The sequence below is a fragment of the Python bivittatus genome, unplaced genomic scaffold (assembly GCF_059951505.1).
Source record: "Python bivittatus isolate LINGU-HERP-01145 unplaced genomic scaffold, Pbiv_v1 ctg000340_np1212, whole genome shotgun sequence".
NCBI lineage: Eukaryota > Metazoa > Chordata > Lepidosauria > Squamata > Pythonidae > Python > Python bivittatus.
This window is the reverse complement of record NW_028277056.1, coordinates 2,335,235-2,354,490: the sequence shown is the minus strand read 5'-3', so window position 1 is coordinate 2,354,490 and position 19,256 is coordinate 2,335,235. Positions and strand designations below refer to the sequence as shown.

Below are 19,256 nucleotides of genomic sequence, written 5' to 3'. Positions count from 1 at the left end.
TGACTCTTGTATTTTCTTGTCCGTTTCTTTGCCAATGTTCTTCCCTTCTGTTTCTGGCTTCCTTGGTGGCTGTATACTCAACTCCAGTGGTTTACTACCCTCCCTGCTTTGACCTAGAAGCCAAATCAAATTCCAGCAGCTAGATAGAGTAGCAAGAAAGGTTTGAGAAGAGAAGAAGTGGTGAACCATTTCCATGGTGCTGTTGGCCTGGAACCAGGAGGAGTGGAGGTTCTTTGAGGGATGTTTACCTAGGGTACATTTTTGGGGGAGTAGGAGAAAGTCATGCTAAATCTTTCTTTTGGGCAGCTAGAGGTTGTGACTCTGTTCATCTTGCTCAGAAGAAATAGATTAGGTTTTGCCAAGATAAGTTCACTTTGGGCTTCTTATTTAGTTCTGGGTGTTGATGCCCCCTCTGAAATTTTGTCTTCTCACAGCTCACTGTTTACCTGGGAAAGAGAGACTTTGTCGACCACATAGATCTCGTCGATCCAGTTGGTAAGTGGAGGTTGAACTGGAGTTGTCAGAACTCAAGAGAATAACCAAGGTCAGAATTTCTGGGCGTTGGAGTCCATCCGTCTGAAAGCCACCAAGGTTGAGAAAAAATGTTATAAAGCATTAAGCCTACAGCTGACTCTATCTTTCTTTGCCGTTTTTACCTTTTATTAATGCAGTTAATTATCCTAGAGTTCTGTAAAATTACTTGCATTTGATTTTTAACTGCTATTTGTAGTCTGAGAAAGGCACTCTCTAATAAAGCCTTTGGCAATGCTCTTGGAGGATTCTGTGTTTCTCCAAAACGGGGCTCTGGTATTACTCATCGTAATCATTTGCATTGCTCTTTGGGCAGCACCAGCAAATCTAACCCTTAAAAGTGACTGAGATGAGATTGTAATTCTCTTACGGCTTGGATGGCTCTTACTGTATTTTCTGCCTTGGTTCTAAGAGCGCTGTCAATTCCGATTGTAAGGCTTAATATTAGCAATGCTTTCAGTCGCCTGGAATTAATTCAGGAGAGTGACCGTTTCCCCGGATTCCCTACGATCTCAGATCCTGCGGGTGCCTCTTACTGACTTTGGGTGTTTTATTTTTTTCAATATTTAATTGCACGTCGATGGCATCGGCAGTGGGGGAAAAACCTTTCCCAAAGCTGATGCTTTCTCCCTAGAAATTTGCTAAACCTGACTCATCCGTGCTCTCTTCGTTCTGGCATTCTGGCCAATCACAGAAATTTAACATCAATCCTCACCACCCTCCTCTTTGGTCCACCCCCCACCTCAAGGGACTTGAATGAATTAGGCAGAAAAAGACATAAAATGTTGAACAAGGAGTTTTATGTCCAGAGGCTTCCCTGCTCTTTTTTTTTTCCCCATTTGGCTGAAAGACCTGGTCACACCAAGGAATCTTTGCAGCTTCACTCTGATCTCTTTTCTTTTCTCTTTCCCCGCTCTAATGGCCAATAGCTCAACCCTCAGTGCTGTGTGGGGAATATGGCAGCCGACAAACCACCTTTGCATTTTAATCAGCAACAAGCTGTCTCTCATTTTTTGATGCAATCAGAACAGCCCAAGAGGAGCTCTCAGGGAACCTAAACTGTTGCTGAACAATAAACCAGTCTTTGTGTGTGTGGGGTGGGGTGGGGGGAATACAGGGGGCAAGGCAACGGAGAGTGACCATGCTCAGGGATCACAGGACAATCACGGGGTGAGGAAACCAGAAGACTGCAGGAACGGAATGGAGTTTCTCAGACAAGGGCATGGCTGGCTGGGATTCTTGATTCTGATTTCTTCTGGCCTGCCTATTACAGAGTCCAAAATTCTCGAGGTTCAGCATACAAGATAGTGGTTTTGGGAAGCCATCTACTTGTCTCGACTGTCACTCCCATCATTCCCAGCCCAGGCATCCCCCAGGCCATGTTGGCTGGGGGCGATGAGACCCCTTGGGAGGGGCTGAGTTGGGGAAAGGAGCATAGGGGGATTCGTCCTCCCTGTCCCTGGATATGGGGCTGGGTGCACCGGCTGTGTTCAGAACCTGTTCTGCCGCCAGCCTGGTTAATGCACGGGACAGCGATGGGGTTTGCTAACCACGGAAGGCAGACATGCTACTTTGACTTGGCTCTCATCTTCGGCACCGTTCTTTCCGCAGATGGCGTCGTCTTGGTGGACCCAGAATACTTAAAAGAGCGGAAAGGTAATCCTTTTTTACCCCCTTGGGCAGTGTTTCTCAACCTTGGCAACTTGAAGATGCGTGGACTTCAAGTCCCAGAATTCCCCAGCCAGCCAGCCAGGCTGGGGAATTCTGGGACTTGAAGTCCATACATCTCAAAGCATGCTGGCTGGGGAATTCTGGGAGCTGAAGTCCATGCATCTCAAAGCATGCTGGCTGGGGAATTCTGGGAGCTGAAGTCCATGCGTCTCAAAACATGCTGGCTGGGGAATTCTGGGAGTTGAAGTCCATGCATCTTCAAGTTGCCAGGGTTGACAAGCAGTGCCCTTGGGTCATAAGAGTTGGAATCGAATTCTGGAAACTTTCTCCTCCCCAGCCTTGGACAAAGCCCTTGCCTCCCTGCTGATCTGGGCTCCTTCCCTGGGTCCCCTCTTCTCCCTGCAGTGTTCGTGACGCTAACATGCGCTTTCCGCTACGGCCGCGAGGATCTGGACGTCCTGGGCCTCACCTTCCGCAAAGACCTTTTCGTGTCCAACATCCAGGCCTTCCCTCCGGTGGCCGAAGAGAAGAAGCCCTTGACGCGGCTGCAGGAACGGCTGGTGAAGAAGCTGGGGGAGCAGGCGTACCCCTTTACTTTTGAGGTACAGACCCCCCCCCCCCGTTCTGCTTTCAGCCTCCCGTTCCCATCCCTGCAGTCTGGGTAGCAAGGTCATCTTGAGTGATGTTCCTGTCTCAGGTAGGCTGTGGAGACAGAAAGGGGGTCTGCTCCCTTCCAGAGTGGCAGTGGGGTGGGAGGCATCCCAGTCGCCCCAGCCGGTGTGCCTGATGGGAGGGAAGGTGCTGGAGATACCTTCCAAGAACAACCCAGAAGCCAGGGGGGCCTTCTCCATCCCCAGCGTGGGCACACAAGTTTTCAAAGGGGGAGTCTTCACTTGTGGGCACGGCAGTCTTCGCCAAGAAGGCACCTTCCACAGGGAGGCAACAACTCTTGCCACCCCAGGCAGAATGATGGGTGTTGGAGTCCAGATGACACCAGCTTGAGGGTAGGCTGGTGCCTTTGGCAAGGGGGGTTGAAGCCCCCTTTTCTTCTTTTGCTTTGTTCCCATCTGGGTTTGTCATCTCTGCCATCTTCGCTCCTTTTCTGCTTTCTGTGGTTTTCTGGTTTTAAATGTTATGAATGAATGAATGAATGAATGAATGAATGAATGAATGAATGAATGGAAACCTTTCTTCTGCACTGGAGTCATTGGCAACTAATGACGCCTAAATGCATAAACCAAATAAACCAACCTACAGGGAGATATTTCTCCAACCTTCCCCTTTGTTCTGCTCTCCTCTGCTGGTCTCGGTGTAGCGGTCTTTGGCATCTCTGATCTTTTGATCAAAGGCACTGGTAAGGAGGAGACCTAGGAAGGGGGAACCTGCAAATCTACTCCAGGGGGATCCATGGGAGGGTCAAAAAGGTCAAGATGACAGCCATGGCCACTCTGTTACCATCTTGACCTTTCCACCACCTCCACCCCCATGGGAGCCCTGCTCACTACTCATCTTCCAGGTTAGCAACCAGCACACCAGGGAGGGGTATAGAGGCTTCCTCTGGTTGGGCACCCCCCCCCCAATTCTGCCTATTCGTGCGAGTGTTGGTTCAGTAGTTCAACTGGTAACAGCTGTATGTCACACTCAAGTGAATAGTGATAGTGGAAGAACTAGAAATGAGCTGGTGGCAAAATCGGGCCACCTTCTGGATGAATGCAGTCAGCAGATCACTGAGAAATGTACGAATGTGAAAAAGTTTACCGTTTCTTGGTTGTTTTAGGCCAGTGTTTCTCAACCTTGGCAGCTTTAAGATGAGTGGACCAACTCCCAGAATTCCCCAGCGAGCCATGCTGCTCTGAAACACTCACCTGCTGGCTGGGGAATACTGGGAGTTGAAGTCCACCCACCTTAAAGTTACCAAGGTTGAGAAACACTTTAGATGAAATGAATAGGCCTGGATTATAGACTGGTTTCTGCAAAGATGAAAATTCATTATTGAATGCAACGAGCAGATGAATGTCTGTACTTTGGTTAAAGATTTACTAAGGAGGGGAAATGGATGGAGAAATTTTAAGTTACACAAGTGATGGTAGATAGGCAGTGGATAATATGTGGTCTTTTGTGAGGAATGAATATTTCACCAACGAAGTGAAAATGGCTTGTGCTTCTGCATACTTTATTGCATGCAAGTGAGAGGTGGGAATGTCAGGAGCAGACTGAGAGGAAGTTGAATGGATGCTGTGGGAATGAGGCCCTGAATTATGCAAGAAGAGTTAGCGTGGAGAATAAAATCAGGAGGAGTCTGGTAGCCCAAGGTGATGTGTTGCTCCCGTAGAGTAACAGTGTGTAATGGTCTGTGAGAATGTCCTTGAGAGGCAGGAGGAAGAGGAGCTCAGACCAGGCAGCAGTCAGATAAGAGGCCGCTGAGCCCACAGAAGCAATGGGCGTGTGGCAAACATCTCAGAAGGACCCCCCTAGTTTCTTGGCCTGTGAAGGCGAGGGGAGGGGGAAATAGATGCACTTTCAGATTTGCAAGATTCTGTTAATGTAACCTTACAATAAATAAAGTGTTGGTCCTCCTAGTTAGAGCTTCGTGCCTGGACTACCTCTAAGAGCTGACACGGCGCTTTCTTCCTACAAGTTCAAGAATGAATGGGTGCTGAGTGAATGTGGTTGAATACAAAAAGTGAGTGACCGACAGGAAAGAAATACCTGGAGGAGACTGTGTCCTAGAGAAAGAGAGAGAGACAGAGAGAATGAATGAATGAATGAATGAATATTTAATCGTAAAGCAAATATAGGAAAGAGCAGTGAATGGGTTGAGAGGAAGAGGAAACCAAGGAAGCCGGTGCTTGGGTGGAAAGAGGAGAGAAGTTTAAGGAACAAAAAGTCGTGTATAAAACTGTACTGATGTAATAGAAGCAAAGAGGGTTTGTAAGGCATTGGGAGGTATAGGGAGTAGGCTTGACGTAAACTAGATATACCTCTGCTCTCTTTTTTTCTCTCATTTCTTTGACTTGCAATATTTTACGCTTTTTCTGCTCTCTGCATAACGCTGCAGCATTTATCAGTATGGCGAGGCTCGGACAGCGGGGAGCAGCACGGGTTGTTCCTTGTTTCCGCTTTCTAACGGGCGGTACAAGAGGGGTCTTGCCTTCTTGCACCGGTCAGTCTGGCTGTGCTGTGCTGTGATTCTCCTGTTTGCTTTTTTGCGCAGATTCCCCCCAACCTCCCCTGCTCTGTGACGCTGCAGCCTGGCCCCGAGGACACTGGAAAGGTACATGGGCGTGTGCAGCGGGTAGAGGAGCCCTAGACCCAGAGTGGGTGGGAAGGGGTCTTTGGGCTTTGAGCAAAGCCATCCCTCTCCTGGGCTTTCAGACAGCTCAGAAATCTGCCCAGAAAGGCACAGATGCTCAGTTCTGCTTGTGTAATGGGGTGTGGGAACGGCCTTCGGAGACAGGGAAGAGCCACAGCCAGGAGAACGATTGGATAAAAGGCCACTGAGCCCGCAGCAGGAATGTGGACAGGGCAAGAGGCTCAGAAGGGACCCTCCCCAGTTTCTTGGCATGTAAAGGCGAGGGGGGAGAGATGTCCTTTCAGACTTGCAGGATTCTGTTAATGGAACCTTACAATAAAGTAGAATTAGCTCATCTGGGCGTGCTTCCTGCCTGGACTACCTTGCAAGGCTGACAGTTTGCCTCTGACTGTAAATTAGAAGGATCCCTCTGTCACCTTTCTCGTTTGTTTTAAATTGGCCAGCTGCAAGAGTGTCCGCTGGAGGATTTTTTTACGTGCTGTATCCCAAAAAGAGGGGGGGCTTTGTGCAGTTTTGGCTGCCACCTTGACTCTTCTGACCTCTCCTGCAGACGCCCCTGTTTGGCTTCAGTCCGTCTCATTACCCTGAATTACTGGGTAATAATCTTATCTTCACAGTCCTTGGAGAGAGCTCTGGGTGTTGAAAGGTGGCAGCGATCTCTCCTAGAGTGACTGGAAGACCAGAGTTGGTGCAAGCAAGAGCATTCCTTGCTGAATTGTGGGAAGAAATAAAAAAACTAGCCCTGTGCAAGGCCTTTTTTTAAAAAAAAAAATTTTTGTAACAAAACAATCTTTAATCTTAGAAAAAAAAGAAACTTAAAAAAATTAAAAATACAAACTAAGAACACAAACTAAGGAGGAAAAGAGAAAAAAAATCAATCTTATGTTTTCAGTTTCCTTCAAGGCGGTTCAGTTTAGGCCTGAGACTGTATGCTAGAGGAGTTGCCAATCTTTATTGGTGAGGATTAAAACTGGAAGAGTTTTAATTTTTATGATGAAAGATTATACAGGTAGTCCTCGACTTATGACCACAATTGGGACTGGAACTTCTGTCGCTAAGTGATGCAGTTGTTAGGTGAGTCGCACCCAATTTTACGACCTTTTTTGCTGCAGTCATTAAGTGAATCCAGCTTCCCCATTGACTTTGCTTGTCGGAAGCTGGCTGGGAAGGTTGCAAATGGCGATCATGTGACCGCAGGACACTACAACTGTTGTAAATGCATGCTGGTTGCCAAGCGCCTGAATTTTGATCACGTGACTGCGGGGATGCTGTGGTGGTCACAAGGCAAGGACCAGTCGTAAGTCACTTTTTTCAGCACTGCCATAACTTCAAATGGTTGTCAAATGAATGGTCGTAAGTTGAGGACTACTTGTAGGTCTGATCCCAGGACATGATGCCATGGCTCTACAGGGCTGAGAAGAAGCTAGAGTTGAATTAAGATTCCTCTACCCTCCAAATGAATGTCCCTTTGTTTATTGCTCATGGTCTTATCAAAAGGGGGTGTTTCACAGTAAAATGGTTCTGGTGGACCTTGAAGGTCTTCCAGTCTAACCCCCACAGCCTCGCTTCACATCTGGCCAACTCTCGTTTTTAGGCTTGTGGGGTGGACTACGAGGTGAAAGCCTTCTGTGCCGAGACCCTGGAGGAGAAGATTCACAAGAGGTGGGTCGGGGCAGGACTGGGATGTTGCAGCCCACCTGGTGGACTTCTGTTGCTCTGGCTGCTGGCAGGGTGATGGGTGATGGGTGAGGAGGCGTGGAGGAACTCCGAGTCCTAATCTAGATTAGCCACAGGGGCGACCAAAGGCAGGAGCAGGGGGCCATCAAGTCTTGTAAGAGAGAAAAACCGGACAACTAAGGAAAAGGTTTCTCGGATGTGGCGTGAAAGCTGCCATTTTGTACTGAACATCTGTTGGCGTCTCCAGTGGCGTCCCAAATCCTAATTTTGCCCCCGACTGAATAAAATATGAATTATTGTGAGCGTCTTCAGGGTTTTTTTTAGCAGGAAGGTGTTATTAGGGGTTTCTTCGGGGTGTTCAAAAAGGTCAAGATGGTGGCCGTGATGGCGGGATGGAAGCTGTGCCTCTTTTTTACGTGTGTCGCATGTGTGACACACGTAAAAAAGGGGCACAGCTTTCATCCCGCTGTCGCGGCCACCATCTTGACCTTTTTGCTCCCCTCAACAGATACCTGAGTGTTAAATAAAGGTTGTAAACAGATCAATAAATAAATGAAAACATGATTATAACATATAAGCAAGAAAGAAGCCACAGAAAAAGCCATGGAGTCCTTGGTGCTCTCTGAGCTTGGTCTTTTGCTGACATTTCATGACCCATCTTAGGGAACATCATCGGTGCTGGTGAGTGTGGGGTTTGCTGCCTGTAGACATACAGTATCATCAATATGTTGCATCTCCCATTTGGGTCTTCTGGGTCCTGCAGTCCCAAGACCACTGAAGGTGCCAGTTTAGGGGAAGGCTGGTGTAAACATGGCATGCCGTGACGATGTCTGCCTTGTCCCCAATCGCTGCTGCAGGAACTCTGTGCGCCTGGTGATCCGCAAGGTCCAGTATGCGCCCGAACGACCCGGCCCGCAGCCCATGGCTGAGACCACCCGTCAATTCCTAATGTCCGATAAGCCCCTCCATTTAGAAGCATCGCTGGATAAAGAGGTACTTGAGTTGGGCAACTTCTGTTTGAGTTCACGGTGTACAGCTAGGCAAGTGGGGAGGTCCAGGCGTGGTCTGGGGTGGTGGAACACCCTCTGTTGCCTGAGGACCACTCCCGATTCCTGGTCTGGAGCGCACCCTGCAACCCCAGCAGCATTCGTGCCTTGGGTCCCAGGGGGTGTGTCTGGTTGGGGCAGCCAGAGGAACTGGGTGGAGTTGGGGAGCCTTAGAAGAGGGTTTTGCAGGGGAGAGGAAAGCTCAGACAAGAATTTATGGGACTCCTTCGAAGAAGTTTCGACTTGAAGGCTTCCTCGGTTGCTTGTCTCCCCACAGATCTATTATCATGGAGAACCCATCAATGTTAACGTCCACGTGACAAACAACACCAACAAGACGGTCAAGAAGATCAAAATCTCAGGTATCGAGGAAGCTTCTCCTGTCTCGGCCTCAGGCGGTGGGATCTGGGAGAGAAGGCAGGCTCTCCCATCTAGAATCTTGTCCTCCACCAGGGTGGGACGTGGAAGGACTTTGCAGAGTTGTGGGTGCAAAAGGAGCTCAGTTGTCCATGAATGACAGTTGGGTGGATGACATCAGGCTATTGAGAGCGATGTTTGTCACTTTGGTCTCCAGGCGGAAGGGCAGGAAGAGGGTGGATGGAGGAAGGGAGGGAGGGAGGTATAAAATCCAGACAACTTTGAGAGCAAGAACTTGATCTGAATCAATCGTCACCAGATTTTTTAGGCCTGCGCCCCAGTTGACAAACTTGGGAATTGGTGATGATGATGGTCCCTTTTTCACATGCACTTTTTTTTTTTACATACATACCCCATTAAACAAAATCTTTCTGCCCAGCTACCTGGTAGACCTTTGCAGAACTCAGCTGATTTTGAGAATCCCTCTTCTCTTCTCTTCTCTTCTCTTCTCTTCTCTTCTCTTCGCTTCGCTTCGCTTCGCTTCGCTTCGCTTCGCTTCGCTTCGCTTCGCTTCTCCCCTCCCCTCCCCTCCCCTCCCCTCCCCTCCTTTTTTCTTTTAAAGGACAAAAACAAGTGCCTCCTTCCTACAAAAATAACCTTATTTCATTTCCAGTTTATTTCATTTCCATTTTACTTCATTTTTCTTTTCCTTTCAGTTTTTCAGCTTGCCTCTCCATCTCCTGAGGCTGAGTAAGTTGCCAACAAGGGTGTCCTTGGGGTATGGTCAGAAAAGGCAAGAGGGTGGCTACAATGGTGTGATCGCACCTTGAAAAGGATGGAGCTTCAACTGCACCACCAAGGCCTCCATCTTGCCTTTTTTGACCACCCCTGATGGATACCCCAGTGTAGTTCTATGGAAATTGCTCCGCCAGCCCGTCGGCACCCCTCACGTCTCTCTCTCCCTCCTCTCGCCTTCCAGTTCGCCAGTACGCGGACATCTGCCTCTTCAACACAGCGCAGTACAAGTGCCCGGTGGCGGTGGAGGAAGCCGAGTGAGTACCCAGCCGGAGGGCACGGCCGCCGCCTTGCCCTTGGCGCTCCGGCTCCTGGGAGCTTCCCGTCTCAGCTCCTTCGGGGCTGGGGGCGGCGGGGCCACAATGCTCGCTAAGGGATTTTGCACGTGTGACCAGCTGGCCTTATAATTCAAATAAAAGCATAGGAATTATTATTGCTTTGTGATACGGTATACACTCGTCTGTAAGCCCATCCGCAGATAAGCCGACCCCCACATTTTTAACCCAAATACCGTGAAAACTGCGCCACCCGTGGATAAGCCGACCCTCAAACTTTTTCATGCCATTTTGGTTAAAAATTTGAGGGTCTGCTTATCCGCGGATGGGCTTATCTGTGAGTCTATACGGGATATACAGGTACCTTTAAAAAGTATTATTGTATAGAGTCACGGATAAGCCCATCCGCGGATAAGCAGACCCTCAAATTTTGGAGTGTATTTTGACGCCTAACATTCTCAGCTTATTCGCGAGTCTATTCAATAGTCTCAAAGGAGATTCAGGGTCACCCCTGCTCAGAGAAAACTTCATTTTTCAGATGGCCCTTTAGTTCTGCCCCCAAAATGAGTGATTTTGAGAGTCAAGGGGGTGTTCAGATTTGATGAAAGGAAGTGCTGAACTGGAGGGCCACCAGCTGGTGCTCAGCCTCAGACTTTTCCCTTTACTTTTGGATTTGCGAGGCTGACAAAGACCTGAGAGGGCTGCCGAGGGTCCAGATGTGCCCTGTGTTGGCATGGAAAGAATTTGGGGAAAGGAAGGAACGAGAAACTGCCAGCCAAGCAAAGAAATGAGCCAGAATAGGCTCCTATGACATCACGTGTGTGATGATGTCATTGGGCGGAGCAAATAATGTGAGTTATGTCATTTGCATCCTTTGCATGATGATGTCATTGCACACATGATGTCACTCGTCCTCCCTCCCAATGCACATCGTGTGGTAGAATCTATCAGGGTTTGTTTCTCTCAGTTTCTCATTTTTCCAATGTCTCACGTGCTGTTTCTGCAACAATTTGCATAAAAGTTTGCAGGCATTGTCTGTTCCTTTCCACTATATGCATTTTTCTCCATAAGGTTGCCTAATATTTTGTTCTGCAGGCATTTTCCTCTAAAATGGGGCACCGCGTTTGCTTCTTTCTCTGATATATGCATATTTATGCTAACAAACACATTTTTTTTTTAATTGGAAACTTGCATTGCAAAACTCTGGAGAAAACAAAGCAAAGCTGTGGTTTGGTTCGAGTATCCTTTTAGGAAGTGCAAATTAAAATCTGAACTGAGCCCATTTCTCCCCCCGCCGTATACACTCCCTAACCCCCACCCCAGAAGCTACAAAAAATGCTCTAGTTCTAAGACGACTTCCAGTGTTAGTTAGTTAGTTAGTTAGTTATGGGGTTAGGGTTAGTTGTGGGGCCGAGGGGCAAGCCACTGAAGCGTCTTGAGTTTTGCTGCTCGCCTAGACAGAGCTGTACAAAACCTGAGCGAGCAGATGTACAGTCATCGCCCAACTGGGCAAAACGTAAACGTTTTATCCGGCTTTATTTTATTCCTGGGTGGAAATAGAGCTGCAGGGGACAGAGGCAGTAAACCTTTATTATTAAACGATGCCCCGATGTTTTAGCATTTTGCCGCGTCTTCTTTGCGACCTCTCTGCAGCGATGTGGTGGCCCCGAGCTCGACCTTCTGCAAGGTCTACACTTTGACCCCCTTCCTTGCCAACAACCGGGAAAAACGTGGACTCGCTCTGGATGGGAAACTGAAGCACGAAGACACCAACCTGGCTTCCAGCACCCTGTGAGTGTGTCTCCCCCTCGGGCGGTTGAATCCAGCAGATGTGCACAGATGCGCCCAGTCCTCAAAAAGGGGCCATCGGGCAAACGGGTGTGGCTTTCCCCGGGTTTGTGTAGAGGCAACCGGCCGTTCGGCTTACAGGAACGCTCGCCCCCGCCTTCCTGTCCTTGCACGGCCTGTAATCAGAATAAAATCAATTGCAGGGAAATGAGATGAAAGCAATTAAGAGGGCAGCAACATGGAAGAAATCCATCGGGCAGCGGAGATCAAAACAGGGCGCGGGAACTCAAAGCAGAGTTCCCTTGGAAAAGCAGCATTCGTGTGCCCTGATCAAAAGCTGGGGAGAGAAAGGAGTTGAAGGGCTTTCCTGGGGCAAGGAGTTCCAGAGGTCTACGAAGGGAAAAACGCACTTGGGAACGAACGCAGCCCACTGGCTGTCTGCGCTCACAAAAATTCAGAAAAGCCCCTTCTTCTGCAGCGACTCTGGGCTTTAATCTCCTGTCGCTCAGTCGAAATTGCTTCGGGTTTTGGAATTAAACACTACAGCCGTTTATTAATCGCTAACTCTATCAGTATGGCCCATCGCTATTTTGCTTCAGTTCCCGGAGGCGGTCTTGTGTTTTATTTAAGGCTGTCAATCGATCTGTGGGAGGCTTAATTGATCAATCCTCTTCGAAAGGTCCTGCAAAAAAAAAAAAGGAAATAAAATGCATATCTTGGAGTGGAGTTGGAGCTTGGAGTTCAGCGGAATTTCCTTTGTTCGTAAACCAAAGGATGGCTAAACTCCACACAACACCTTCGGCGGATTACCCATTTTATGGGTTTGCTGATACAGCAAAGGATAGACCAGCCAAAGGGGCTTTAACCAAGGTTAACTTAACCCGGTTTTACATGTTGTGTGAACGCCGCCGTGGGGGCCTTTCACTGCCCCGATTCAGCGTGTTGGAGGGACCCAGCCTCTGTGGGGGCTTTGAAAGGTTGATAAGCAATAAAAATATAGATCTCTGCCCCCCGAGATCTTCCAGGAATCCCAGCTGAGGAAAAGAGAAAGGATGAAAGCAGGAGAGGAGTTCTGGTGCTTCACCGATTCTTTTCACTGGCACATGAGGCTCGACTCTTTTCTCCCAATGCCCAGGTTGAGAGACGGGGCCAACAAGGAGGTTTTGGGCATTATCGTCTCCTACAAGGTGAAAGTGAAGCTGGTGGTGTCTCGAGGAGGGTAAGTAGAGGGCTCGCCTGGTGTCTTCTCCTGGACCAGGACCTCTCTGGCCTGGAGGAGAAGACCTTGGATCTCAGCAGATGTCCTGTGTGTGTTTCTCTGGGAGTCTCCCGCTCAGCTCGGTGAGGGTGCGGCTCTGGGGCCGCGTGGGCCGGTGGTCTCCTGTGGCAGCCCTCTTGGTTGCCCATCTTAGTCACGCCACTTGCCGAGGCCTGCTAGCCTGCCCGCTCCTGCAGTAGCACAACAGTTCCCCAACCTGGCGCCCACCAACACTGGGTTGGGTTCAGCTGCGACTCCAAGCTAGCTGAGAATTGGGGAAGTGCCGCTCAGCCAACCCAGGAGGACCTCGGGCTGGGGAAAGGCTGCAGCAGCGACAGGCGTCGGGCCTGGTTGCTCTGGGAGTGGCGAGTGGATCAGCTGCTTTCAGAGCCATGGAGATGAATGGGCAAGATGGCACCAAAAGGGAAGAAAACCCCTCTGCTGCCAGCCAGCGGGGGTGCCCGAAGTCTTGCAGCCCAGACTGGGCAGCTGTTGGGCTGAGCCTCATGACCAGCTTGCCCCGGGGTGGCCAAGGGCCAGGGACCATTTTTCCAGGGCTGGAGCACACGAGGTCGTCCTCTCCCCCCACAGGAACGTTTTCTGACTTGGTGGCTCAAGCGGGGCGATCCCGTTTGCCTGCTGGACTTCATTTCATTGTAGGCAAACTCCTCTACCCCGCCCCCGGTCAGGAGTCACTGACCTCCCCCACCAACCAACCAACCAACCAACCAACCAACCAACCAACCAACCACCCTGCCTCCCTCCCTCCCTCCTTTCTTCCTTCTTTCTTCCTTCTTCCTTCTTCCTTCTTTCCTTTCTTTTTTCTTTCTCTTTCTCTTTCCCATTCCCTTTCCTCTTTGTCTTTTGTCTTTCTCTTTCCCCTTCCCCTTTCCCTTTCTCTTCCCTTTCCCTCTTCCTTTTCTCTTCCCCTTCCCCTTTCTCTCCCCTTCCCCTTCCTCTTCCCCTTCCCCTTTCCCTCTTTCTCTTTCCCTCTTTCCCTCTCCTTTTCCCCTTCCCCTCTCCTCTCTTTCTGGGAAGGGAGATGCAACAGGGGATCCAGCAGCCAGGGACCCTTGGGAGACCGACGATCAGGCTGTCCTGGGGCCAGAGTGGGCCAAGGGGGGGATCCAGAGGGGTTTTCTGAGCTGGCCCCCTTCCCGTCGCCTTGCGCACGGGAGACCAGAGCTTCAGGCCGGCGGTGTCCTTTGCGCGGGCGGCCTGTAACGGATCCTCTCCTCTCCTCTCCTCCATAACGCCAGCTTGCTGGGAGACCTTGCCTCCAGGTAACGCCTTTCAGACTCTGCTTGCTGTGAGCGAATGCGGTGCGACCTCCCTCTGCCTCTTTCCATGGGGAAAGTCAGAAAAGTCAAGATGGTGCCTGGCTCATGCAACTGAAGCCATTCCCCTTTTTTACACGCAAGGGGTGCGTCTGCAATCGTGGGCACGGGTACCATCTTGACTTTTCTGACCCCCTCCGTGGAAGTCCCTGCCCTTGCATGCCGACTCCTGATCCCACTCCTTGCTTGCCCATTGCCATCCTTTTTTGCCATTTTGTTTGCCACTCAGGCCCTTCCAGCCATTTCACTCTTATTTACCGATTTCATCTGCTGCTCTCTTCCCGAACCCCCAGATGCCCCGTCCTGCCACATCCGCTCCTAAGAGAGGCATCCCCCTCATCTTGCCATTTGGTTTTCTACCCAACTTGCTCACAGGCTTCCCTGAACCGGGAGACTGGGTGGGATGGCCCTAGTTTTGACAATTCAGGGAGGGGACGATGATGATGACGATGCCTGCAAGCCAGAGCTGGTGGGGCCACAAAACAGACAAAGTCATAGGAAAGGAAGAAGCTCGAGCGCTCTGGGACTTTAGAATCCAGACAGACGAGCAAATGCCACACGACACCCCAGACTTAACAGTTGTGGATGAGAAAGACAATACAGTCTGGAGAGTGGACATTGCAATACCTGGAGACAGCAGAAGAGAAGAGAAAGAGCTTGAGAGAACCACACAATATAAAGATCTGCAAATGGAAGTAGAACGACTGTGGCAACAGAAAGCAAAGATAGCCCCAATAGTTATAGGCGCCTTGGGTGCCATCCCAAACATCTGGAGCACCCCCTGAAGACCCTCGGCGTTGACACAATCGCCATCAGTCCACTGCAAAAGGCAGCGTGACTTGGAGCAGCTTCCATCCTGCGACGATGCCTTGAACACCGTCAAACAACCACATCCGCCTCTCCCAGGTCCTTGGGAAGGACTCGACAGGTGGATAAAAATGCCACATCCAGTCTGAACATCCGGCTGACTGTGCGACCAGCCATAATGCTAATTTATATGCTGCCTGACTTCCAGAGACTCTGGGTGGTTTGCAAATGGTTAAAAACATTTGAAAAACAAGAAAACGAAACAAAAGGAACAAAGATGGGAGATATACCCAAGTCAGATGGGAATGAAGAAGCGGAAGAAAAGGGGGCTTGAGTCCCCCTCGCCAAAGGACTGGGCAAAGAGCCACATCTTTGAGGCCCTTTGAAACACCCGTAGGGTGGGGGCCGTTCAAATCTCACAGGAACCTCCTTAAGAACAGTGTTCAGCTAGTGCGGCTGAATGGAACTGCCATGTTCAGAGGCAGTCTACCTATTGCTGGGGAACAAGTGGGACACCCCTGTTGCTTTGTGCCCAAATCTTGGTTTTCCTCTTCGGGAGTCTGGCTGGCCAGGGCAGGACCACGCAAATCCTTGGTCTGACCCCAAAGAAATCTTCCTAATGATTTACAGAAATCGTCTATTTTAAGAGAATACTTTCCCTTGTTGAAGACGGGCTCAGAACTTCGTGAAGTTGGAAAAGTCCCCTCCCGTTCATGAGCAGGACAAGATGCTTGGAGATGCCCGGAGAAGAAAAAGAGCGAATGTGTTCATCAGCCTGACAGTAAAAGGGTGAAACTGGGCAACATGCTAGTGTGACATTCCCAACTCGGCAGTTTCCACCCACGTGGGAATGCAGCCCTTGTTCCCCTAGCCGGCTGGAGAGCACCGGGTTGGAGATGGCTGGGCTGAAGGTGCCCTTCTGCCCAGGAGAAAGTCCTTTTCACATCTCTTTTTCCAAAAATGCTTGGTTAGGGCATGGAGAGGTGGGTGCCCTTTGCTCAAATCCTCCCCAGCGCTCCTGTTTGATCTCAGACAGTAAGCAGGGCTGGTTCATCCTTGGATGGGAGACCACCAGGAAACCTGACAGCGGTGGGCTGGACAGCCAATTCAGAAAGCCTCTTAAAGGAGGCCGGGGCGTTGTGTTTCCACACTGTAGCCAAGAAGATGACAAGGCTGCAGTCCCGGGCGTTGAGTTTGACCTGCGGCATCTGTTGTCAGCGAGAGAGCGAGGTCACTTTATCCAGCCAGATGTTAGGCCTTGCAGCTGCTTTTTTGAGAGCGGTGGCTTTGGACCCCCTCCAAATAAGCCGTCCTCTGGGTCCCCTGGAGTGAAGGGGTCCCCTCTGCCCCCTGTCCTTCCCTGGTGGCCCCAGCGCTTGCTGGAGATCTGCCCAGAAGCCTTTTGCACCGCTGGCCGGTCTTCTTCTGCTCTCTTCCAGTCTTCCCCTGCCCAGGAGGAGGAGCAGCCAGCCATTCTGGGCTCCGTCTCCAGATCTTGGGATCCTTCCAGTCGGGATCCTGGAATCCTGCCGTGAGTGAGCCTTTAGCTCCTCCTGGAGGCGCAGAGAGAGGGCCTTTTTCTGCTGGTGAAGAACAGCTCCTGCCCCAGCCTTCCCTGAGCTCGCAAACCCATCCCCGGATGAGGGATATGGGAGTTGTAGTCCAGCACGCCTACAAGTCAAGGAAGGCTGCTTTCGGACAAAAAACAAAGGAGAGGGTGGACAGAAGGAATTAATGTCCAAAAAGGGAAGCATGGACTCACTTCGCAGGGATTAGGGTTAAACTGTGCGGCAAAAAAATCCGGAGACTGCGGGTGCCTTCTCCAGCCAACGAATTTTATTAAAAGGCAAAAGCTTTCATCCGATGCAGAGCGTGGCTGCAATGAAGGGAGCTGCGTCTCAGACCCGTTTATGCCTCTTAATAAAATCTGTTAGCCGGAAAAGGTACCCCCGGACTCCTGATGTTTTAAAGGGGCAACTTCACGAAAGGAGATCAGGGGCTAGATGAGAGGTCAAGGAAGCCTCCGTGTGCAAGAGGGGTGTCCCGGGTGTTTAGAAAGGGAGCTAAGTTTTAGAAATGAGGACCAGAAGCTTGAGTTGATGGAACGGTGGCAGAGGTGAGGCAGGGTCTTAAAGCCAGGTAAACTTCAGGTTTAAGGTGAGTTTGGGGGAGCAGAAAAGGTGCTTTGGGGGCAATAGTCCTTTCTGGCCCCTCTCCCCTCCCCTTTTATTTGCTTGCTAACCGAACGGGCAGGGCAGAAGCTGGGAGTCGACTCGATGGTCCGAGTCTTCCCGCGGTGGCACCCATGGGGTCTCTCACCTTGATGAAAGGTTAATTTTGAAACCCGATGGCTGAAATGGACCAGATCACCAAAGCTCGCCAGGCGTTGGTGGTTGGGTCTCCCCACCTCCCCTCTGAACTCCTCTGGGCTGCTAGAAAAATGGTTTTCCTTGGATGCGCCTTCCCGGGACGGGCAGGGGCTTTGCTCCCCATCCGCCCAGCTTGTGGGGGACGGGACCCTCACCCTCCGCCTCTCTTTCCAGCGACGTGGCCGTGGAGCTGCCATTCACCCTGATGCACCCCAAACCCAAGGAGGAGCCGCTGCACAGAGACGGTGAGTTTCCCAGCTCCTCCGCAGGGGGCTCGGCTGGGCGGGGGAGCCGTGTGGGAGCCGAGGAAGGGTCTGGTTTGGGAGCTGGGCTGGGACCCCCAGATGGGGGATTCTGGGAATCGAACCCCTAGCGATTGCAAAGTGAAGGAGCCTTTGGTATTCCAAGTTCAGCTTCTGGAAAACTGGGCTGAGTCCGGCTGGCTCTTTGTAGTGCATCTCCTGATGGTGGAGATATTGCCCCTCTGCCCCCCGCCCCAGCCTTGCTTTCTCTCCCCGTGGGGTGATAGACCGCTGTGTGTCTCATGCTTCCTGTGAGGGGTGGCCGCTGCCAGCGTGTGGTCCTGTGGCAATGCGGTAACCGTCGGGTGCCCAGTTGAGAAGCAGCCTTGCTCCTCAGCCTTTCCAAAGGCCTTGATCTGCAACAGGCAAGATTAGCATCCCCCCCAAATGATCCCCATGAGGACTGCTGACTTGAGAGGGCTGGCAAGTTGAAGAATCAGGCTGGCTGGGGACGGAGGTGGGGAGAGGACTCCTGCCTCCCAAAGAAACCGACCGGTTGCTTTGTTCCTCATCTTTAGCTCCAGACAATGAAGCTCCCATTGACACAAACCTCATAGAGCTTGACACAAAGTAAGTCACACTACCGATGTGTGTGCGTGTGTGTGTTGGGAAGGGGTCTGCATGGGCGGCCTGGATTCTTTGCACGTAGCCCAGCTAGTAGCCATTGCAGCCTCTGCCTTGGAACTCGCTAAGAGAGAACTCACCACGCGTGCAGAAGCTGCCTCCTCCTCCTCCATCCGAAGATCTGAGGCTTTTACTCTCTTGCCCCTAACCCTCGAACACCCAGCCTGCGGGTGTCTTCGCTTCCTTCTCCTCCTCTGCATGCCCCCCCCCGACCTTGGGTGTGTTTGTGCACGCGGAAGCCAGAAGGGCACAGGAAGCACCTCTGTTCTTTGCCTCCTGGCTTCTGATCCGGTGGCCTTCTGCACTGCCTGGCTGGGAGATGGTGGAGGGGGCACTGAGAAGGGCTGGACTCCCCGCAGCCTCTCCCCTTTTTAGTTTTACTGAGTTGCTGTTTCTGGCCAAATGGGTTTGGGAAGTATGGCAACATCTGCTTGGCCAGTGACAGCTAGGAAGAGAGTGGAACCATCAGCTTCCTGGAGGCTTTCAAGTCAAGGTTGGGCAGCCGTTTGCTGGGCTGGTCTCTGGGTTTAGAAGGGGCAATTCCCAGTGCTGCTAAGGCTGATCCTTTTCCACGCGAGGCCAATGCTCTGCCCCACCTCCCCCCCCAACCCTTTGCCAGTCATACCTGCCACATTTCTATTTACAAGTTGCTGGCTTCAGACATCGCACTAAGCCATGATTAGTTTTGACTATCGTTTCCTCAAGAACGCATCAACAAATATGGAGCAAGACTGTGTGGCCTAGAGATGGGATGAGGTTAGTGGAGAGACCTATCTTGACGGAGTGAACTGCAAGAGACGGTCAATTACCGAACTATTGAGTGAATTCCTCACTCGGGCTAAGTTTGGCTTAAGATCTTAGGAGATGACTAAAGATGTTCGTGGAGAGGAATAAGCGGAATGAAAAGGCAGGAGGACAGGAGATCAGAGGGCTAGCCTCAAGTGGATAATGGAGAGAATACAAGGAGAAGTTTGCCATCGCTTTGTCAATAACAACCAGGCCTTTGATTCCATGGTTCATGCTCAAATGTGGAACGTGTTAAAGGTGCACCATGGAGGAACAAGGTGCTGCTGTTAAGAACGGAGTTTGGAGAAAGGGTTGTTCTG

At 50.8% G+C, this 19,256-nt stretch overlaps 1 protein-coding gene across 4 annotated transcripts in view; it reads left to right on the top strand.

Annotated features, from left to right (window-relative positions):
* The window catches only part of ARRB1 (arrestin beta 1), a 96,442-nt gene that overhangs the window by 73,835 nt on the left and 3,351 nt on the right, over positions 1–19,256 (top strand). For 3 of the 4 annotated variants that reach the window (XM_088140408.1, XM_088140407.1, XM_007440173.3), the window contains exons 3-15: positions 435–495; positions 2,143–2,187; positions 2,608–2,804; positions 5,417–5,476; positions 7,110–7,177; positions 8,050–8,185; positions 8,516–8,600; positions 9,575–9,647; positions 11,319–11,456; positions 12,589–12,672; positions 13,971–13,994; positions 17,399–17,469; positions 18,045–18,096. In XM_088140408.1, the coding sequence (XP_087996534.1) occupies positions 435–495; positions 2,143–2,187; positions 2,608–2,804; positions 5,417–5,476; positions 7,110–7,177; positions 8,050–8,185; positions 8,516–8,600; positions 9,575–9,647; positions 11,319–11,456; positions 12,589–12,672; positions 13,971–13,994; positions 17,399–17,469; positions 18,045–18,096 (1,094 nt within the window). The remainder of the gene's footprint in view (positions 1–434; positions 496–2,142; positions 2,188–2,607; positions 2,805–5,416; positions 5,477–7,109; positions 7,178–8,049; positions 8,186–8,515; positions 8,601–9,574; positions 9,648–11,318; positions 11,457–12,588; positions 12,673–13,970; positions 13,995–17,398; positions 17,470–18,044; positions 18,097–19,256) is intronic. The other variant, XM_025174366.2, reaches the window with a different exon arrangement.